The sequence below is a fragment of the Tasmannia lanceolata genome, unplaced genomic scaffold (assembly GCF_043159265.1).
Source record: "Tasmannia lanceolata isolate RefF3 unplaced genomic scaffold, GAP_Taslan_0.1 ptg000021l, whole genome shotgun sequence".
NCBI lineage: Eukaryota > Viridiplantae > Streptophyta > Magnoliopsida > Canellales > Winteraceae > Tasmannia > Tasmannia lanceolata.
Genome location: NW_027518698.1, coordinates 2,656,608 through 2,680,741, shown reverse-complemented (window position 1 = coordinate 2,680,741; position 24,134 = coordinate 2,656,608). Strand labels below are relative to the sequence as shown.

Here is a 24,134-nt window from a genome sequence, read left to right as displayed (position 1 = left end):
CGTGTCGCACACTCTTTATAAAACGGACTACAACTCTCTCATCCCAACAAAATTTGAAATGAGATTTCTTTCCCAAGAAAAAGAATCTTAGGACCTCCGATTGGTAGAAATTTCACCAGTTTTTGACTTCAAATGAGAGAGTTATGGAAGTTTTAATTTTGGGTGACGTTTCACACACTCTTTTTAAAATAGACCAAAACTCTCTCATCCCACCGAATTTTTAAATGAGATTTTTTTTCTTGAAAGAGAATTTGAAGACATCTAATTGATATAAATTTCTCCAGTTTTCGACTTAAAATAAGTGAGTTATGAAAGTTTTAATTTTGGGTGACGTTTCACAAACTCTTTATAAAATGGTCCAACACTCTCTCATCCTACCGAATTTTTAAATGAGATTTTTTTCGTAGAAAGAGAATTTGAAGTCCTCTAATTTGTTAGATTTTTCACCACATTTCGACTTGAAATGAGAGACTTATGGTAGTTTTAATTTTGGGTGACGTTTCGCACACTCTTTTTAAGACGGACAACAACTCTCTCACCCAATCAAATTTTGAAACGAGATTTCGCACTTAATATGAGGGAGTTATTGAGGTTTTAATTTGGGTGACGTTTAACACACTCTTTATGAAACGGACTATATCCCTCTCACCCTATCAAATTTTGAAACGAGATTTCTTTCCCATGAAAGAGAATTAGAAGACCCCCGATTGGTAGAAATTTCACCACTTTTGGACTTAAAGTGAGAGAGTTATAGAGGTTTTAATTTTGGGTGACGTTTCGCACACTGTTTCTAAAACGGACAACAACTCTCTCACCCCAACGATTTTTAACAGAAGATTTCTTTTCCCGGAAAGAGAATTTGAAGATTGGTAGAAATTTTACCACTTTTGAACTTAAAGTCAGAGAGTTACACAGGTTTTAATTTTGGATGACGTGTCGCACACTCTTTATAAAACGGACTACAACTCTCTCATCCCAACAAAATTTGAAATGAGATTTCTTTCCCAAGAAAAAGAATCTTAGGACCTCCGATTGGTAGAAATTTCACCAGTTTTTGACTTCAAATGAGAGAGTTATGGAAGTTTTAATTTTGGGTGACGTTTCGCACACTCTTTTTAAAATAGACCAAAACTCTCTCATCCCACCGAATTTTTAAATGAGATTTTTTTTCTTGAAAGAGAATTTGAAGACATCTAATTGATATAAATTTCTCCAGTTTTCGACTTAAAATAAGTGAGTTATGAAAGTTTTAATTTTGGGTGACGTTTCACAAACTCTTTATAAAATGGTCCAACACTCTCTCATCCTACCGAATTTTTAAATGAGATTTTTTTCGTTGAAAGAGAATTTGAAGTCCTCTAATTTGTTAGATATTTCACCACATTTCGACTTGAAATGAGAGACTTATGGTAGTTTTAATTTTGGGTGACGTTTCGCACACTCTTTTTAAGACGGAAAACAACTCTCTCACCCAATCAAATTTTGAAACGAGATTTCGCACTTAATATGAGGGAGTTATTGAGGTTTTAATTTGGGTGACGTTTAACACACTCTTTATGAAACGGACTATATCTCTCTCACCCCATCAAATTTTGAAACGAGATTTCTTTCCCATGAAAGAGAATTAGAAGACCCCCGATTGGTAGAAATTTCACCACTTTTGGACTTAAAGTGAGAGAGTTATAGAGGTTTTAATTTTGGGTGACGTTTCGCACACTGTTTCTAAAACGGACAACAACTCTCTCACCCCAACGATTTTTAAAAGAAGATTTCTTTTTCCGGAAAGAGAATTTGAAGATTGGTAGAAATTTTACCACTTTTGAACTTAAAGTCAGAGAGTTACACAGGTTTTAATTTTGGATGACGTGTCGCACACTCTTTATAAAACGGACTACAACTCTCTCATCCCAACAAAATTTGAAATGAGATTTCTTTCCCAAGAAAAAGAATCTTAGGACCTCCGATTGGTAGAAATTTCACCAGTTTTTTACTTCAAATGAGAGAGTTATGGAAGTTTTAATTTTGGGTGACGTTTCACACACTCTTTTTAAAATGGACCAAAACTCTCTCATCCCACTGAATTTTTAAATGAGATTTTTTTACTTGAAAGAGAATTTGAAGACATCTAATTGATAGAAATTTCTCCACCTTTCGACTTAAAATGAGTGAGTTATGGACATTTTAATTTTGGGTGACGTTTCACACACTCATTATAAAATGGTCCAAAACTCTCTCGCCCTACCGAATTTTTAAATGGGATTTTTTTCGTTGAAAGTTAATTTGAAGTCCACTAATTTGTTAGAAATTTCACCACATTTGGACTTGAAAAGAGTTTTAATTTTGGGTGACGTTTCCCACACTCTTTTTAAGACGGACAACAACTCTCTCACCCCAACGATTTTTAAAACAAGATTTCTTTCCCAGGAAAGAGAATTTGAAGATTGGTAGAAATTTCACCACTTTTGAACTTAAAGTGAGAGAGTTGCAGAGGTTTTAATTTTGGATGACGTTTCGCACACTCTTTATAAAACGGACTACAACTCTCTCATCCCAACAAATTTTGAATTGAGATTTCTTTCCCAGGAAAAAGAATCTTAGGACCTCCGATTGGTAGAAATTTCACAACTTTTTGACTTAAAATGAGAGGGTTATGGAAGTTTTAATTTTGGGTGACGTTTCACACACTCTTTATAAAATGGACCAAAACTCTCTCATCCCACCGAATTTTTAAATGAGATTTTTTCCGTTAAAGGAGAATTTGAAGACCTTCAATTGGTAGAAATCTCAAACCTTTGGACCTTAAATGAGAGAGTTATGGAGGTTTTAATTTTGGGTGACGTTTCGCCCACTCTTTACAAAATGGACCAAAACGCTCTCACCCCACCTAATGTTAAATGAAATTTTTTCCGTTGAAAGAAAATTTGATGAAGACCTCCAATTGGTAGAATCTCACCACTTTCGCACTTAATATGAGGGAGTTACTGAGGTTTTAATTTGGGTGACGTTTAACACACTCTTTATGAAACGGACTACATCTCTCTCACCCCATCAAATTTTGAAACGAGATTTCTTTCCCATGAAAGAGAATTAGAAGACCTCCGACTGTTAGAAATTTCACCACCTTTGGACTTAAAGTGAGAGAGTTATGAGGTTTTAATTTTGAGTGACGTTTCGCACACTCTTTATAAGACGGACAACAACTCTCTCACCCCAACGATTTTTAAAACAAGATTTCTTTCCCCGGAAAGAGAATTTGAAGACTGGTAGAAATTTCACCCCTTTTGAACTTAAAGTCAGAGAGTTACACAGGTTTTAATTTTTGGATGACGTCTCGCACACTATTTATAAAACAGACTACAACTCTCTCATCCCAACAAAATTTGAAATTAGATTTCTTTCCGAAGAAAAAGAATCTTAGGACATCTGATTGGTAGAAATTTCACAACTTTTTGACTTCAAATGAGAGAGTTATGGAAGTTTTAATTTTGGGTGACGTTTCACACACTCTTTATAAAATGGACCAAAACTCTCTCATTCCACCGAATTTTTAAATGAGATTTTTTTTCTTGAAAGAGAATTTGAAGACATCTAATTGATAGAAATTTCTCCAGTTTTCGAATTAAAATAAGTGAGTTATGAAAGTTTTAATTTTGGGTGACGTTTCACAAACTCTTTATGAAATGGTCAAAAACTCTCTCATCCTACCGAATTTTTAAATGAGATTTTTTTCGTTGAAAGAGAATTTGAAGTCCTCTAATTTGTTAGATATTTCACCACATTTCGACTTGAAATGAGAGACTTATGGTAGTTTTAATTTTGGGTGACGTTTCGCACACTCATTTTAAGACGGACAACAACTCTCTCACCACATCAAATTTTGAAACGAGATTTCGCACTTAATATGAGGGAGTTATTGAGGTTTTAATTTGGGTGACGTTTAACACACTCTTTATGAAACGGACTATATCTCTCTCGCCCCATCAAATTTTGAAACGAGATTTCTTTCCCATGAAAGAGAATTAGAAGACCCCCGATTGGTAGAAATTTCACCACTTTTGGACTTAAAGTGAGAGAGTTATAGAGGTTTTAATTTTGGGTGACGTTTCGCACACTGTTTCTAAAACGGACAACAACTCTCTCACCCCAACGATTTTTAAAATAAGATTTCTTTTCCCGGAAAGAGAATTTGAAGATTGGTAGAAATTTTACCACTTTTGAACTTAAAGTCAGAGAGTTACACAGGTTTTAATTTTGGATGACGTGTCGCACACTCTTTATAAAACGGACTACAACTCTCTCATCCCAACAAAATTTGAAATGAGATTTCTTTCCCAGGAAAAAGAATCTTAGGACCTCCGATTGGTAGAAATTTCACAACTTTTTGACTTAAAATGAGAGGGTTATGGAAGTTTTAATTTTGGGTGACGTTTCACACACTCTTTTTAAAATGGACCAAAACTCTCTCATCCCACCGAATTTTTAAATGAGATTTTTTTTCTTGAAAGAGAATTTGAAGACATCTAATTGATAGAAATTTCTCCAGTTTTGGACTTAAAATAAGTGAGTTATGAAAGTTTTAATTTTGGGTGACGTTTCACAAACTCTTTATAAAATGGTCCAAAACTCTCTCATCCTACCGAATTTTTTAAATGAGATTTTTTTCGTTGAAAGAGAATTTGAAGTCCTCTAATTTGTTAGATATTTCACCACATTTCGACTTGAAATGAGAGACTTATGGTAGTTTTAATTTTGGGTGACGTTTCGCACACTCTTTTTAAGACGGACAACAACTCTCTCACCCCATCAAATTTTGAAACGAGATTTCGCACTTAATATGAGGGAGTTATTGAGGTTTTAATTTGGGTGACGTTTAACACACTCTTTATGAAACAGACTATATCTCTCTCACCCCATCAAATTTTGAAACGAGATTTCTTTCCCATGAAAGAGAATTAGAAGACCCCCGATTGGTAGAAATTTCACCACTTTTGGACTTAAAGTGAGAGAGTTATAGAGGTTTTAACTTTGGGTGACGTTTCGCACACTGTTTCTAAAACGGACAACAACTCTCTCACCCCAACGATTTTTAAAATAAGATTTCTTTTCCCGGAAAGAGAATTTGAAGATTGGTAGAAATTTTACCACTTTTGAACTTAAAGTCAGAGAGTTACACAGGTTTTAATTTTGGATGACGTGTCGCACACTCTTTATAAAACGGACTACAACTCTCTCATCCCAACAAAATTTGAAATGAGATTTCTTTCCCAAGAAAAAGAATCTTAGGACCTCCGATTGGTAGAAATTCCACCAGTTTTTGACTTCAAATGAGAGAGTTATGGAAGTTTTAATTTTTGGTGACGTTTCACACACTCTTTTTAAAATGGACCAAAACTCTCTCATCCCACCGAATTTTTAAATGAGATTTTTTTACTTGAAAGAGAATTTGAAGACATCTAATTGATAGAAATTTCTCCACTTTTCGACTTAAAATGAGTGAGTTATGGACGTTTTAATTTTGGGTGACGTTTCACACACTCATTATAAAATGGTCCAAAACTCTCTCGCCCTACCGAATTTTTTCGTTGAAAGTGAATTTGAAGTCCACTAATTTGTTAGAAATTTCACCACATTTGGACTTGAAAAGAGAGACTCATGGTGGTTTTAATTTTGGGTGACGTTTCGCACACTCTTTTTAAGACGGACAACAACTCTCTCACCCCAACGATTTTTAAAACAAGATTTCTTTCCCAGGAAAGAGAATTTGAAGATTGGTAGAAATTTCACCACTTTTGAACTTAAAGTGAGAGAGTTGCAGAGGTTTTAATTTTGGATGACGTTTCGCACACTCTTTATAAAACGGACTACAACTCTCTCATCCCAACAAATTTTGAATTGAGATTTCTTTCCCAGGAAAAAGAATCTTAAGACCTCCGATTGGTAGAAATTTCACAACTTTTTGACTTAAAATGAGAGGGTTATGGAAGTTTTAATTTTGGGTGACGTTTCACACACTCTTTATAAAAAGGACCAAAACTCTCTCATCCCACCGAATTTTTAAATGAGATTTTTTCCGTTAAAGGAGAATTTGAAGACCTTCAATTGGTAGAAATCTCAAACTTTCGGACCTTAAATGAGAGAGTTATGGAGGTTTTAATTTTGGGTGACGTTTCGCCCACTCTTTACAAAATGGACCAAAACGCTCTCACCCCACCTAATGTTAAATGAAATTTTTTCCGTTGAAAGAAAATTTGATGAAGACCTCCAATTGGTAGAATCTCACCACTTTCGCACTTAATATGAGGGAGTTACTGAGGTTTTAATTTAGGTGACGTTTAACACACTCTTTATGAAACGGACTACATCTCTCTCACCCCATCAAATTTTGAAACGAGATTTCTTTCCCATGAAAGAGAATTAGAAGACCTCCGACTGTTAGAAATTTCACCACTTTTTGACTTAAAGTGAGAGAGTTATGAGGTTTTAATTTTGAGTGACGTTTCGCACACTCTTTATAAGACGGACAACAACTCTCTCACCCCAACGATTTTTAAAACAAGATTTCTTTCCCCGGAAAGAGAATTTGAAGACTGGTAGAAATTTCACCCCTTTTGAACTTAAAGTCAGAGAGTTACACAGGTTTTAATTTTGGATGACGTCTCGCACACTATTTATAAAACGGACTACAACTCTCTCATCCCAACAAAATTTGAAATTAGATTTCTTTCCGAAGAAAAAGAATCTTAGGACATCTGATTGGTAGATATTTCACACCTTTTTGACTTCAAATGAGAGAGTTATGGAAGTTTTAATTTTGGGTGACGTTTCACACACTCTTTATAAAATGGACCAAAACTCTCTCATCCCACCGAATTTTTAAATGAGATTTTTTTTTTGAAAGAGAATTTGAAGACATCTAATTAATAGAAATTTCTCCAGTTTTCGACTTAAAATAAGTGAGTTATGAAAGTTTTAATTTTGGGTGACGTTTCACAAACTCTTTATAAAATGGTCCAAAACTCTCTCATCCTACCGAATTTTTAAATGAGATTTTTTTCGTTGAAAGAGAATTTGAAGTCCTCTAATTTGTTAGATTTTTCACCACATTTCGACTTGAAATGAGAGACTTATGGTAGTTTTAATTTTGGGTGACGTTTCGCACACTCTTTTTAAGACGGACAACAACTCTCTCACCCCATCAAATTTTGAAACGAGATTTCGCACTTAATATGAGGGAGTTATTGAGGTTTTAATTTGGGTGACGTTTAACACACTCTTTATGAAACGGACTATATCCCTCTCATCCCATCAAATTTTGAAACGAGATTTCTTTCCCATGAAAGAGAATTAGAAGACCCCCGATTGGTAGAAATTTCACCACTTTTGGACTTAAAGTGAGAGAGTTATAGAGGTTTTAATTTTGGGTGACGTTTCGCACACTGTTTCTAAAACGGACAACAACTCTCTCACCCCAACGATTTTTAACAGAAGATTTTTTTTCCCGGAAAGAGAATTTGAAGATTGGTAGAAATTTTACCACTTTTGAACTTAAAGTCAGAGAGTTACACAGGTTTTAATTTTGGATGACGTGTCGCACACTCTTTATAAAACGGACTACAACTCTCTCATCCCAACAAAATTTGAAATGAGATTTCTTTCCCAAGAAAAAGAATCTTAGGACCTCCGATTGGTAGAAATTTCACCAGTTTTTGACTTCAAATGAGAGAGTTATGGAAGTTTTAATTTTGGGTGACGTTTCACACACTCTTTTTAAAATAGACCAAAACTCTCTCATCCCACCGAATTTTTAAATGAGATTTTTTTTCTTGAAAGAGAATTTGAAGACATCTAATTGATATAAATTTCTCCAGTTTTCGACTTAAAATAAGTGAGTTATGAAAGTTTTAATTTTGGGTGACGTTTCACAAACTCTTTATAAAATGGTCCAACACTCTCTCATCCTACCGAATTTTTAAATGAGATTTTTTTCGTTGAAAGAGAATTTGAAGTCCTCTAATTTGTTAGATTTTTCACCACATTTCGACTTGAAATGAGAGACTTATGGTAGTTTTAATTTTGGGTGACGTTTCGCACACTCTTTTTAAGACGGACAACAACTCTCTCACCCCATCAAATTTTGAAACGAGATTTCGCACTTAATATGAGGGAGTTATTGAGGTTTTAATTTGGGTGACGTTTAACACACTCTTTATGAAACGGACTATATCCCTCTCACCCCATCAAATTTTGAAACGAGATTTCTTTCCCATGAAAGAGAATTAGAAGACCCCCGATTGGTAGAAATTTCACCACTTTTGGACTTAAAGTGAGAGAGTTATAGAGGTTTTAATTTTGGGTGACGTTTCGCACACTGTTTCTAAAACGGACAACAACTCTCTCACCCCAACGATTTTTAACAGAAGATTTCTTTTCCCGGAAAGAGAATTTGAAGATTGGTAGAAATTTTACCACTTTTGAACTTAAAGTCAGAGAGTTACACAGGTTTTAATTTTGGATGACGTGTCGCACACTCTTTATAAAACGGACTACAACTCTCTCATCCCAACAAAATTTGAAATGAGATTTCTTTCCCAAGAAAAAGAAGCTTAGGACCTCCGATTGGTAGAAATTTCACCAGTTTTTGACTTCAAATGAGAGAGTTATGGAAGTTTTAATTTTGGGTGACGTTTCACACACTCTTTTTAAAATAGACCAAAACTCTCTCATCCCACCGAATTTTTAAATGAGATTTTTTTTCTTGAAAGAGAATTTGAAGACATCTAATCGATATAAATTTCTCCAGTTTTCGACTTAAAATAAGTGAGTTATGAAAGTTTTAATTTTGGGTGACGTTTCACAAACTCTTTATAAAATGGTCCAACACTCTCTCATCCTACCGAATTTTTAAATGAGATTTTTTTCTTTGAAAGAGAATTTGAAGTCCTCTAATTTGTTAGATATTTCACCACATTTCGACTTGAAATGAGAGACTTATGGTAGTTTTAATTTTGGGTGACGTTTCGCACACTCTTTTTAAGACGGACAACAACTCTCTCACCCAATCAAATTTTGAAACGAGATTTCGCACTTAATATGAGGGAGTTATTGAGGTTTTAATTTGGGTGACGTTTAACACACTCTTTATGAAACGGACTATATCTCTCTCACCCCATCAAATTTTGAAACGAGATTTCTTTCCCATGAAAGAGAATTAGAAGACCCCCGATTGGTAGAAATTTCACCACTTTTGGACTTAAAGTGAGAGAGTTATAGAGGTTTTAATTTTGGGTGACGTTTCGCACACTGTTTCTAAAACGGACAACAACTCTCTCACCCCAACGATTTTTAAAAGAAGATTTCTTTTTCCGGAAAGAGAATTTGAAGATTGGTAGAAATTTTACCACTTTTCAACTTAAAGTCAGAGAGTTACACAGGTTTTAATTTTGGATGACGTGTCGCACACTCTTTATAAAACGGACTACAACTCTCTCATCCCAACAAAATTTGAAATGAGATTTCTTTCCCAAGAAAAAGAATCTTAGGACCTCCGATTGGTAGAAATTTCACCAGTTTTTGACTTCAAATGAGAGAGTTATGGAAGTTTTAATTTTGGGTGACGTTTCACACACTCTTTTTAAAATGGACCAAAACTCTCTCATCCCACCGAATTTTTAAATGAGATTTTATTTCTTGAAAGAGAATTTGAAGACATCTAATTGATAAAAATTTCTCCAGTTTTGGACTTAAAATAAGTGAGTTATGAAAGTTTTAATTTTGGGTGACGTTTCACAAACTCTTTATAAAATGGTCCAAAACTCTCTCATCCTACCGAATTTTTAAATGAGATTTTTTTCGTTGAAAGAGAATTTGAAGTCCTCTAATTTGTTAGATATTTCACCACATTTCGACTTGAAATGAGAGACTTATGGTAGTTTTAATTTTGGGTGACGTTTCGCACACTCTTTTTAAGACGGACAACAACTCTCTCACCCCATCAAATTTTGAAACGAGATTTCGCACTTAATATGAGGGAGTTATTGAGGTTTTAATTTGGGTGACGTTTAACACACTCTTTATGAAACGGACTATATCTCTCTCACCCCATCAAATTTTGAAACGAGATTTCTTTCCCATGAAAGAGAATTAGAAGACCCCCGATTAGTAGAAATTTCACCACATTTGGACTTAAAGTGAGAGAGTTATAGAGGTTTTAATTTTGGGTGACGTTTCGCACACTGTTTCTAAAACGGACAACAACTCTCTCACCCCAACGATTTTTAAAAGAAGATTTCTTTTCCCGAAAAGAGAATTTGAAGATTGGTAGAAATTTTACCACTTTTGAACTTAAAGTCAGAGAGTTACACAGGTTTTAATTTTGGATGACGTGTCGCACACTCTTTATAAAACGGACTTGTGGTACCCGATCCCGCGAGAGGGGCGTGGGGCGAGCCGCCGCGCTCTCTTCTCTTGGTCTCTCGTATCCACGCGATTGGCGTGTGTTTTTTAATTGTTGATTTTAATTCGTCTTTCCTGTGAACTTGGGATCACTAAGGCAATCCGAATTCCACACGAAAGAGACTGACAGAGTCGCCACCTAGATGTGGGATCTAGGACCCGAAATTAACCAGAAATCTAGACTCGCTACCTGGTTACGAGAATGGAAGGTATGGGGAGTTATCCGCCACATGCACCATTCCTGCCCGATAATCGGTCTTCGATTCCAAAAGCTAACTCTTTTAAATTTATTTTAAATGGCTCATTCAACTCTATGTTAATGTGCGAACTAAGTGATATGCATCCTATGATCTAATTTCAATGTGAATCCTAGATGTGTATCTTGATTTATTAATTTGTCTGGATTCATTCTAAGTGAAAGTTCTCCGAGAATTCTAATTTCATGGAAAGTCCTAAGTGATTTGATTAAGTATTTACAAGAAAATTAATATACAAAACACCACAATTTGTTGTGGTGCCGACTCGCGGGTGGTATGCCATCAGACATCCAAGCTGCCTACGTACCCAAGCCTCACTGGGATCAGAGTCGACGTAGTTCGGTGCACCTAAGCTAAGTTACATATGCCTAACTCAACTAAGACACCGACCTAGACGGGATTGACTGTTTCAACAGTTTTAGGAGAAGTTATTTAATTCAAGTTGAGGATTTTATTATCTTAGGATTTCATCGAAGATGCTATATGATTCTTATCTAAATGCAAGTTGTCCTTTAGACTAATGCAGGTTAGCCTACATCCTAGTTTACTAGGCTTGTCCTAGGGAAAGATCGGGTGACTAGTGTAACTAGACCTATGGCACGGTTGCTATACATAGCAAACGTCCGTGATGAGGCTGGACTCCTAACTCTAGGACTCCCTAAAACTTAGGACACGACACGACACCAGTGTTCCTAAAGTGGGCTCTAATGGTTCTTAAGACGGAAACCGTGATCCAACGGTTCCGAAAGACACAAGACAAATCGATTTAAATTCTCGAGGTTAGTGAAAAAAAGGATGGAAGAGATGATGAAATAGTGTGAGGGAATGAGAAAGATAGAGAAAGGTGCGACTGAACTTGGGAGTGCCAAATTGCCTACGTACCCCGCGATGGGGATCAAGCCACACGTAGTTCCGCTGGCGAGGTTGCTTGGATTTTGGAAGACAGAATTGGTATTTGTATCTGGAATCGGGTTTGCATTTGAGCATTGGACTTGAGATTCAGAAACATTGATCTAGCAATGGGATTTTGGAATTGGGAATTTGCATCAAAGAATTGAGCATATAGGAATCATCAAGGGTTTGAATTTTCGGAATTCAAAGTGGGCGGGCTTATGAGATTCGGCCAAATGGATTCAGACATGTGACTCGGATTGTGTTGGGATATTACTTGGTTGGATTGGGTTAATGGTTAGGGTCAAGTGAGTCGGGTCTAAGTTAGGAGCAAACCCGAGACTAGCCATGGTCTAACTAGGAGGAAGCAGGGTACAAACCAGGGTGCGGACCAGGGTGCACCAGGGTGCGAACCAGCAGGGAACCAGGGTGCGAACCAGCAGGGGAACCAGGGTGCAACCAGCAGGGAACCTGGGTGCAACCAGCAGCGAACCTGGGTGCGAACCAGCAGGGAACCAGGGTGCGAACCAGCAGGGGAACCAGGGTGCAACCAGGAGGGAACCTGGGTGCAACCAGCAGCGAACTTGGGTGCAACCAGGGTCTAACCAGAGTGCGAACCAGCAGGGAACCAGGGTGCGAACCAATATCGAACCAGGGTGCGAACCAGTAGGGAACCAGGGTGCAACCAGCAGGGAACCAGGGTGCAACCAGTAGGGAACCAGGGTGCAACCAGCAGGGGAACCAGGGTGCGAATCAGTAGGGAACCAGGGTGCGAATCAGTAGGGAACCAGGGTGCAACCAGCATCGAACCTGGGTGCAACCAGCAGCGAACCTGGGTGCAACCAGGGTCTAACCAGAGGCTAACCAGGGGGAAAACGGACCCTACATGCTTCCTAACAGGGTTTTTCTTTTAAAGTAAAAGATATGCATGAAAACAGACCCTACATAGAATTGAAATAAATGCCTACCTCTTTGGAAACCCACTTTGTGTTTGATTTTTCTTTGATGTTAATTCCTTGAAGATGATTCCTTGCTTGATAATGACTGCTTTTGATATGTATCACCCAACGTATAAAATCACCCGATCCGGCAAGGATGGCCGAACCCTTGAAGAGATGAGGGAGAGGGATGAATTTTCTAAGAGAGGGGTTCTTTTTTTCTTCTCTTGGATGGTGGGATGAGAGGGTATTTATAGGAGAATGGGATAGGAGGTTAGGTGAGGTTAGGTGGTTTTAGATGGTTAGGATGAGAGGATGAGGTTAGGTAAGGTTAGGTGGGGTTAGGTAAGGTTAGGTGAGGTTAGGTGAGGTTAGGTGAGGTTTGGATGGTTAGGATGAGAGGAGAGGTTAGGTGAGGTTAGGTGAGGTTTGGATGGTTAGGATGAGAGGAGAGGTTAGGTGGTTTTGGATGGTTAGACCCAGGTCAAGATCTGCCATTGATCTAACGATTTACGGAAATCGGGTCTCGGAATGGAATCAGGGTCCGGGCTATGAAGTGACCCTAGCTTATTTTGTCCCGATTGATGATCCGTAAAGTCAGATCAAGATATTAATGACCTAAAACATATAAATCAATGATAGAGGGGGTTCTCACATGGATTTAACACACTAATTTATTTGTTGATTAAAACAAAACAAAATGGGGTGTCTACAGATGCCCCTCTTTGGTAGAGATGACGTAGTCATTGAATACCAAAGTTAAAAATGACAGAACCATTTTGCGTAGCTTTAATCGACAAAGGACTCTCTAGACACAACGCACCTTAACATAATGCAAAACCTTAGATGAAACCCTAGAACTTGAATAATAAAAAAAACTCGATGCGGCGCCGTTCACAAACGGGCAATTAGAGAATGAGATATCATTTTCGAATGGATTCTGAAGGGAAAGGACAAAGATCGCTCTCAAACAGTTTTTAGAAGGAGATGAGACGCCGCTCACAAGCGGGTTCAACGAGGATAAGAAGCATTCCCAAATGGACTTGGATAATGAGGCACCGTTCACAAACGGCCTCAAGGAGGATAGAAAACCATTCACAGATGGACTCGAGAAATGAGGCACCGTTCACAAACGGGCTCAAGGAGAAGACAAGACCATTCACAAATGGACTCGAGAAATGAGGCACCGTTCACAAACGGGCTCAAGGAGAAGACAAGACCATTCACAAATGGACTCGAGAAATGAGGCACCGTTCACAAACGGGCTCAAGGAGGACGATACCATTCACAAATGGATTCGAGAAAAGAGGCACCATTCACAAACGGACTCAAGGATAAGACAAGACCATTCACAAATGGACTCGAGAAATGGGGCACCATTCACAAACGGGCTCAAGGAGAAGACGAGACCATTCACAAATGGACTCGAGAAATGAGGCACCGTTCACAAACGGGCTCAAGGAGAAGACGAGACCATTCACAAATGGATTCGAGAAATGAGGCACCGTTCACAAACGGGTTCAAGGAGAAGACGAGACCATTCACAAATGGACTCGAGAAATGAGGCACCTTTCACAAGAGGGCTCAAAGAGGACATGAGACCATTCACAAATGGACTCAGAAAATGAGACACCGTTCACAAACGGGTTCAAGGAGAAGACGAGACCATTCACCAATGGACTAGAGAAATGAGGCACCATTCACAAACGGGCTCAAGGAGGACATGAGACCATTCACAAATGGACTCAAAAAATGAGACACCGTTCACAAACGGGTTCAAGAAGAAGACGAGACCATTCACAAATGGACTCGAGAAATGAGGCGGCCCCCGTTCACAAACGGGCTCGAAGAATTTAGAGATTTTTTATGAACTTGAATTTGACGTAGGATTGGATTTTTTATTTTTTATTTAATTAAGGATTTGGATTTGATAATTTTTTTTATTTTTGGAAAATGAGGTACCGTCCGCAAACGGGCTCAAGGAGAAGATGAGACCATTCACAAATGGCCTCGAGAAAAGAGGCACCGTTCACAAACGGGCTCAAAGAGGACATGAGACCATTCACAAATGGACTCAGAGAATGAGAAACCTGTTCACAAACGGGTTCAAGGAGAAGACAAGACCATTCACAAATGGACTCAAGAAATGAGGCACCTTTCACAAAAGGGCTCAAAGAGGACATGAGATTTTTCATGAACTTGAATTTGACGTAAGATTGGATTTGTTTGAATCGGGGATTGGATTTGATGAATTTTTTATTTTTGGGAAATGATGTACCGTCCGCAAACGGGCTCAAGGGGAAGACGAGACCATTCACAAATGGCCTCGAGAAAAGAGGCACCGTTCACAAACGGGCTCGAAGAATTTAGAGGTTTTCATGAATTTGAATTTGACGTAGAAATGGATTTGATGAATTTTGGATTTTTTTATTTTTTTATTTTTTTGTTTTTTTTTTTTTTTTTTTTGAACTCAATGAAATCGGGGACATTATAGATCGTGCCCAGTAAAGATATTGGAAACCAAGACTTTGACGAATGATGAGACGACCAACCTTATGAACGAAGAACCATTAGTAACAAGAATGGATTAGGAACACTTTTATGAAACTTCAACAAGATTTTTCTCAATGAGACTGTTGGTCTTGTCTTCTGGGGATTTTGATAACTGAAACCTTGAACAAGACATTTGAGATTGGTAATTTAGAACAATGGCTCTCTTGGATATAATCATGGAAAAGTGGGATTTGCCTCTTGACAGGTGTTTAGATAAACATTTCTTGACCAGGATAGTGTTTAACAAACTGGAAGGAGATTCCGAATTTTAATGGTTCATCTTTCTGAGAAATTGGCTCAACCACCATTGCATCTGGGGCTCTTCCAAGCTTAAGGTGCCTTCCTGAGGTATGATCTTTTTACGGAAGCTGGGCTTTCTGATGTTTCTACTTCTGAACTCTTCTGAGTTGATCTTCTTTGAAATGTAGCTGTTTGACTAGATTCTTGAACCCTTTCAGGTATAATTGCAGGGAGCTGCCTAGGCCGGGCCTCCTTCACCAAGACAGTTACATCATTTGGACATAGGAACGACGATTGACTCTTTCTAAAGAGAAAACTTAGATGAAAGGCACTACTCAAAGGATTGAGCAGCCCTGAAGGAGTGAACTTAGAATGACAAAGATTGACTAACTACACTGACAGACACAGTAATGCTTCTGACTTAGTTAACGTTTTATTTGGTAAGTCTATCCTTTCGAGGAATGCTTTTTTTTTTTTTTGAAATAATAAACACTGGACTTCTTCCTTGAAACAGTAATGCCTCAAGAATTTAATTACGACCCCTAAGATTGCTTAGCTTCAATGCCCCCAGTTTTGAGGATATCACTTGAATTTGCTTGAACTTCAGTTGATCTTCAGTCTTGATACCGGCTGTAGCCTTCTTGTAATGATTCTCTTACCGTGACCAAGTCACCTCTTCGGGGTTTTTAACTTGGCGGACCGCGCTAACCTTAACTTTTGCCTGAACCACCTTTCTAGGTTTTCGATCCAGCAGGCTATCCCCTTAGCTTTTGCCTAAGCCTCCCTTTTGGGTTTTCAACTTAGCAGGGGAATGATCTTAAATTTTGCCTAGACCGCCCTTTCAGGTTTTCAGTCTAGCAGATCTTCAAACTCCGTTCTTTTTTTTCTTTTTGTGTTTCGGGACCTAGATCATTAAATCTGAACACCGGAGGGACTTTATAGGTAGGATAGGGCTTTACAAAGAATGGCTTAAGGCTCAACAAAGATTTCGACCAAACCTGTGAACAGGTTGCCTCCATATCCCCATGTAGGAATTAGGACGTGTGTAGTTCAGGGCAAATGCCCCTAGTTTGAAAATAAATTGTTTGAAGGTTAATTGATTTTTCTTTTTTTCTTTTCTTTCTGGAATAATTATCTTCTCTTCTTTTGGAACTTGTCCCTCTTTTTTTTTTGGAACGATTGATTTTTCTTTTTCTTTTTCTTTTGAATCGACCGAACTCGGTTTAACCGAGCTGCCTACGTACCCCAGTGTAGGGATCAGGTCTCGTGTAGTTCGGGGGAATGCCCCAAGTTTGATGGGTTTTCAAGAAAATTTGATTTAGGCTCGAAGGGTTTGCAAATCGGTATTCTTTTGACATTGGGTTTTGATTTTGGGATTTAATCGGCCAAAGGAGGCCTTTCGATGTTCAGATTGGGAATCGATCTAGGTTACTAGAGTCTGTCTGGTACTGATTATTTATTTCTTTTTTTTCTCTTTTTTTTTTTTTTTCACGGAGTTTGACGGCATTTCCAGGTAAGATAATGGATTTTCTTCTTTCAAGATTCTAATGCGTGCTTTCGGCTTTCATAGAGCGAAACTTGTTCCTTGACATCCTCCATCTATGGATTTGTAACTCTTGATATCTGATGACCACTTTTCAATACTTGCTCTTGAACTTCTTATCTTGAATTTGTTGGCTTCATGTTATGAATTTGAGAACCAAGGTCATTGATTGGAAATATGAAAGTTATTTCCACTCTATGCCCCTTGTATAGCATATATCTTCTCACTTTCTTCATTTTCTTTGAGCTTTCCAACTATGTCTTGCCCCTGGTATCGGTTGTAGCTTTTCTAGACAATCATCTTATTCTTGAAATAATTTTATCAATTCTTCACACTCTTCAGAGGGTAATGTATTTTCAATCGGCATTTACTGAATCAAGGTTTTAGTGCCAGTGTTTACCACTTCAATTTCATCTTTGAAAGGCTGAGATTGGCGCTCCTCCTCTTGTTCAAGTAATTGCTGTGACTCAAGTGGAGTTTCGTCAATTTTGTCCTCATTTGAGGAGGGAGTCTTACTTTAAGATCAGAAGCATACTTAAGAAACAGACACAAGTGAACTATTGAAACTTGAAATTTTATTTAAAGGAAAGGCTGTTACATCTGACGACCTATCCTGAACATGCTCAGGATTCACAACTCTGAATAAAGAGAAAAGCAAACGATAACTTGCCTGGACTAGGCATTAACCTTGAACTGTAAAACCGGACTCAACAATTGCACTGACCATGATGACTGACTCAACATAAAATAGTAAACGACTAAAACTTTAACTGCCGCAACTGTCTAGCTCCGGAGGCTCGGCGAAAGCTGGCTCATAAGTGGTACTTTCAACTTCTGATTCTTTTCATGGCAACCGGGCCTTTGCTTCTTTGAACCCTCAGTTATCTAAGCATTGCGATCGGCTGGCGGCAGTACTGCATGATTCGGGTAGGCTAATTTTTTTTTTCATCAATCAACTTTTGGATCCTGAATTTTAAGGCAATGCAATTATCAGTAAGGTGGCCAGGGCCTCTATGGTATTCACAATACTGGTCCATTCTCCAATTTGCTGGTAAAGGATTAGGAGGAGCCCTAATGCCGGGTAGGGTAATGTGACCTGAAGCTAACCCTTGCTGCAAAATGACTGATGGTGGAAATGGGAGAGGGGTAAATTCCTTCTTGAGCGCTTGCTTAGGTGTTGCCGTTAACTGATTGTATTTGAATACCATAGGGTTTTGTAACTCCTTGATTTTTTTCGAAGTAAAATTGCCTCTGTTATAAACCCCATGTATTGTGGCCACTTTGATTTCCTGACCTATGGAGACCGGGCTCATCACTATACATTGCTGGTCGTGATTATCGTGAGACTTTCTCTTCATTTGCTCAAACCACGGTTTGTGGTCATCAGGAAAGGATGAAGCTTCGCCGCTTGACAAAAGATTTTGAGGGTCGAGGAGCCCCATGTCTATAAGGTCTTGAATATCATATTTCAAGCTGAGGCATTTATCAGTTGCATGACCATGACGTAAATGATAATCACAAAATTCTTTCATTTGGAAGGTCCCAGGACTGGGAAGAGGATTAGGAACAGGCTCTGATTCCAATAGTGTTATCATTCTTTCCTTGAGCAACCATTTCAAAGCATCAGGTCGCGAGATCGGCAAGTCAGTGAATTCTCTTTTAGTAGTCTCAGATGGTGGCTCTTGGTCATATTCAAGAATTAAGGGCCCAATAAAATCCTGCTGGTGCTGAGAGATAGAGTTTCTGGTAACAATACCTTGGACTTTGGTATTTTTGTCAGCGAAATGCTTCGAACTTTGGGACTGACAATACCAGGTTTGCATTTGTTGCTTCATCTGATGAACTTCTTCTGTTAGCGCAGCCATTTGTCTAGAGAGATTCACAATTAGTTCTTCCAAACCCATAACCATGGAGAGGCTCGGATTTTTGCCCTTAGAGACAACAGTGGTTGGACCAAATTTCTCAGTAAGTTGAGCTTTGATGAATTGATTTTCTTCCTTCAATTCCTTCATCAGTTGGACGAGCTGGGCCAGGGTTTCTGTGACATGAAAGAGCTGAAAATTTTCCATAGAATCGGCCATCGGTAGGAAAAAGTGGATAGAGAGACTTCCAAAGAAAATGGGGAATTAGCTTCTTCACTGGCCACGAATAGATTCAAACCCAAGAAGCTTTCCTGGATTTTCAGCAGTGAGCAATCCTGACATAGGAACAATAAACACGAGATGCGAGCTTGAAATTCAGGGAATTTCTCCTTTCTATGATTGACATGATAATTATGATACGACTAGATAAGGAACGAGAGGTAAAATGATGGTTCCTCAAAACAAATACACACAGCAATGATGACATGACAGCACGCGGGGAATGCCCCTCGTTCAAGGATTATGAGAGTAAACTCTGAAGGATTCAGCAGAAATATTCTTGAAAAAGGTATCCCCTAGAGGAGGAAGAGACCAAGGGTACAGGCAAGATTGGATCATCAAGATTGCATGATCAAATGATTGAGACACAATTTCCGCCAATGAAGACACAATCGAATCCCACAAGAGACGAATGATAGACACATGATCAAAATGTGAGATTGCATAGGATTACTTTCAACGGGTAGATCAAGAATAACTAATCCTATGAGATCTTTGGAAATGATGGGATTTATATCCTAACCCCAAAGGAAAAGTTTTTAGTCTTCGCACATTTTAACAGTGTTACCTGAAGGCATCAACCCTAATCCTAATCTAGCGGAGTGGAGAGAGGATCTCGACTCATGACTTTGTTTGTGTACCTAGGACCGATCGTAGCCATTGGAAGATGGACTACGGCCTAATCTAGACACAAATGGGTAAGATATCCTAAACTAGGCTCACACATGTGGTGCACATGTGTTCGTATACTGCATGCATGTGTGGGTTAATCTAGGGGTAAGGCCAAGAGTCCCCTTAGCGCGAATCCATGTTCGATATACTGTACCAGTGTCCGGCGTATCAGTACGTGAACAAGAGATCCGTTTACGCACCATAAAGGTACTAGGCTAAGGGTGGAATGCTTCTCTAGCACAGAGGCACCAGGTGATGAAATCCCAGTCAACCATGCTAGATAACACTCCGGGTTCCTAAAATAGGACGTGTGTGCACGTGAGATGCAAGAGTTTAGATGCAAGTGATGTAAGTGTGTGCAATATGTTTGCGCAATCTATGATGCCTTCAGGTTTTGTTAAATTAAGTTTGAGTAAAATGTGATGAGAAAATAAAACAAGACAAACTAATCTAACAAGTATAGAGTTTTTATGAGCCATTTAAAATTAAATTCAAATGAATTATCTTTTGAAGTTTTAATGAAGTTAGGTGATCCCCAGCAGAGTCGCCAGACTGTGGTACCCGATCCCGCGAGAGGGGCGTGGGGCGAGCCGCCGCGCTCTCTTCTCTTGGTCTCTCGTATCCACGCGATTGGCGTGTGTTTTTTAATTGTTGATTTTAATTCGTCTTTCCTGTGAACTTGGGATCACTAAGGCAATCCGAATTCCACACGAAAGAGACTGACAGAGTCGCCACCTAGATGTGGGATCTAGGACCCGAAATTAACCAGAAATCTAGACTCGCTACCTGGTTACGAGAATGGAAGGTATGGGGAGTTATCCGCCACATGCACCATTCCTGCCCGATAATCGGTCTTCGATTCCAAAAGCTAACTCTTTTAAATTTATTTTAAATGGCTCATTCAACTCTATGTTAATGTGCGAACTAAGTGATATGCATCCTATGATCTAATTTCAATGTGAATCCTAGATGTGTATCTTGATTTATTAATTTGTCTGGATTCATTCTAAGTGAAAGTTCTCCGAGAATTCTAATTTCATGGAAAGTCCTAAGTGATTTGATTAAGTATTTACAAGAAAATTAATATACAAAACACCACAATTTGTTGTGGTGCCGACTCGCGGGTGGTATGCCATCAGACATCCAAGCTGCCTACGTACCCAAGCCTCACTGGGATCAGAGTCGACGTAGTTCGGTGCACCTAAGCTAAGTTACATATGCCTAACTCAACTAAGACACCGACCTAGACGGGATTGACTGTTTCAACAGTTTTAGGAGAAGTTATTTAATTCAAGTTGAGGATTTTATTATCTTAGGATTTCATCGAAGATGCTATATGATTCTTATCTAAATGCAAGTTGTCCTTTAGACTAATGCAGGTTAGCCTACATCCTAGTTTACTAGGCTTGTCCTAGGGAAAGATCGGGTGACTAGTGTAACTAGACCTATGGCACGGTTGCTATACATAGCAAACGTCCGTGATGAGGCTGGACTCCTAACTCTAGGACTCCCTAAAACTTAGGACACGACACGACACCAGTGTTCCTAAAGTGGGCTCTAATGGTTCTTAAGACGGAAACCGTGATCCAACGGTTCCGAAAGACACAAGACAAATCGATTTAAATTCTCGAGGTTAGTGAAAAAAAGGATGGAAGAGATGATGAAATAGTGTGAGGGAATGAGAAAGATAGAGAAAGGTGCGACTGAACTTGGGAGTGCCAAATTGCCTACGTACCCCGCGATGGGGATCAAGCCACACGTAGTTCCGCTGGCGAGGTTGCTTGGATTTTGGAAGACAGAATTGGTATTTGTATCTGGAATCGGGTTTGCATTTGAGCATTGGACTTGAGATTCAGAAACATTGATCTAGCAATGGGATTTTGGAATTGGGAATTTGCATCAAAGAATTGAGCATATAGGAATCATCAAGGGTTTGAATTTTCGGAATTCAAAGTGGGCGGGCTTATGAGATTCGGCCAAATGGATTCAGACATGTGACTCGGATTGTGTTGGGATATTACTTGGTTGGATTGGGTTAATGGTTAGGGTCAAGTGAGTCGGGTCTAAGTTAGGAGCAAACCCGAGACTAGCCATGGTCTAACTAGGAGGAAGCAGGGTACAAACCAGGGTGCGGACCAGGGTGCACCAGGGTGCGAACCAGCAGGGAACCAGGGTGCGAACCAGCAGGGGAACCAGGGTGCAACCAGCAGGGAACCTGGGTGCAACCAGCAGCGAACCTGGGTGCGAACCAGCAGGGAACCAGGGTGCGAACCAGCAGGGGAACCAGGGTGCAACCAGGAGGGAACCTGGGTGCAACCAGCAGCGAACTTGGGTGCAACCAGGGTCTAACCAGAGTGCGAACCAGCAGGGAACCAGGGTGCGAACCAATATCGAACCAGGGTGCGAACCAGTAGGGAACCAGGGTGCAACCAGCAGGGAACCAGGGTGCAACCAGTAGGGAACCAGGGTGCAACCAGCAGGGGAACCAGGGTGCGAATCAGTAGGGAACCAGGGTGCGAATCAGTAGGGAACCAGGGTGCAACCAGCATCGAACCTGGGTGCAACCAGCAGCGAACCTGGGTGCAACCAGGGTCTAACCAGAGGCTAACCAGGGGGAAAACGGACCCTACATGCTTCCTAACAGGGTTTTTCTTTTAAAGTAAAAGATATGCATGAAAACAGACCCTACATAGAATTGAAATAAATGCCTACCTCTTTGGAAACCCACTTTGTGTTTGATTTTTCTTTGATGTTAATTCCTTGAAGATGATTCCTTGCTTGATAATGACTGCTTTTGATATGTATCACCCAACGTATAAAATCACCCGATCCGGCAAGGATGGCCGAACCCTTGAAGAGATGAGGGAGAGGGATGAATTTTCTAAGAGAGGGGTTCTTTTTTTCTTCTCTTGGATGGTGGGATGAGAGGGTATTTATAGGAGAATGGGATAGGAGGTTAGGTGAGGTTAGGTGGTTTTAGATGGTTAGGATGAGAGGATGAGGTTAGGTAAGGTTAGGTGGGGTTAGGTAAGGTTAGGTGAGGTTAGGTGAGGTTAGGTGAGGTTTGGATGGTTAGGATGAGAGGAGAGGTTAGGTGAGGTTAGGTGAGGTTTGGATGGTTAGGATGAGAGGAGAGGTTAGGTGGTTTTGGATGGTTAGACCCAGGTCAAGATCTGCCATTGATCTAACGATTTACGGAAATCGGGTCTCGGAATGGAATCAGGGTCCGGGCTATGAAGTGACCCTAGCTTATTTTGTCCCGATTGATGATCCGTAAAGTCAGATCAAGATATTAATGACCTAAAACATATAAATCAATGATAGAGGGGGTTCTCACATGGATTTAACACACTAATTTATTTGTTGATTAAAACAAAACAAAATGGGGTGTCTACAGGACTACAACTCTCTCATCCCAACAAAATTTGAAATGAGATTTCTTTCCCAAGAAAAAGAATCTTAGGACCTCCGATTGGTTGAAATTCCACCAGTTTTTGACTTCAAATGAGAGAGTTATGGAAGTTTTAATTTTTGGTGACGTTTCACACACTCTTTTTAAAATGGACCAAAACTCTCTCATCCCACCGAATTTTTAAATGAGATTTTTTTACTTGAAAGAGAATTTGAAGACATCTAATTGATAGAAATTTCTCCACTTTTCGACTTAAAATGAGTGAGTTATGGACGTTTTAATTTTGGGTGACGTTTCACACACTCATTATAAAATGGTCCAAAACTCTCTCGCCCTACCGAATTTTTTCGTTGAAAGTGAATTTGAAGTCCACTAATTTGTTAGAAATTTCACCACATTTGGACTTGAAAAGAGAGACTCATGGTGGTTTTAATTTTGGGTGACGTTTCGCACACTCTTTTTAAGACGGACAACAACTCTCTCACCCCAACGATTTTTAAAACAAGATTTCTTTCCCAGGAAAGAGAATTTGAAGATTGGTAGAAATTTCACCACTTTTGAACTTAAAGTGAGAGAGTTGTAGAGGTTTTAATTTTGGATGACGTTTCGCACACTCTTTATAAAACGGACTACAACTCTCTCATCCCAACAAATTTTGAATTGAGATTTCTTTCCCAGGAAAAAGAATCTTAAGACCTCCGATTGGTAGAAATTTCACAACTTTTTGACTTAAAATGAGAGGGTTATGGAAGTTTTAATTTTGGGTGACGTTTCACACACTCTTTATAAAAAGGACCAAAACTCTCTCATCCCACCGAATTTTTAAATGAGATTTTTTCCGTTAAAGGAGAATTTGAAGACCTTCAATTGGTAGAAATCTCAAACTTTTGGACCTTAAATGAGAGAGTTATGGAGGTTTTAATTTTGGGTGACGTTTCGCCCACTCTTTACAAAATGGACCAAAACGCTCTCACCCCACCTAATGTTAAATGAAATTTTTTCCGTTGAAAGAAAATTTGATGAAGACCTCCAATT

At 39.1% G+C, this 24,134-nt stretch overlaps 1 protein-coding gene across 1 annotated transcript; it reads right to left on the bottom strand.

Annotated features, from left to right (window-relative positions):
* Positions 1-17,432: 17,432 nt before the first annotated feature.
* On the bottom strand, positions 17,433-22,582 carry LOC143855513 (uncharacterized). The gene is made up of 2 exons (XM_077365658.1): positions 22,400-22,582; positions 17,433-19,071 (listed from the first exon to the last, which is right to left on the bottom strand). The coding sequence occupies exon 2, from the start codon at positions 18,953-18,955 to the stop codon at positions 17,807-17,809; it is 1,149 nt and encodes a 382-aa protein (XP_077221773.1). The 5' UTR covers positions 18,956-19,071; positions 22,400-22,582; the 3' UTR covers positions 17,433-17,806.
* Between the last annotated feature and the right edge of the window lie 1,552 nt (positions 22,583-24,134).

What these genes read in the sequence shown, in the direction of transcription:
- LOC143855513 (XM_077365658.1), bottom strand. Translation starts at nt 18,955, where the DNA reads ATGGCCGATTCTATGGAAAATTTTCAGCTCTTTCATGTCACAGAAACC.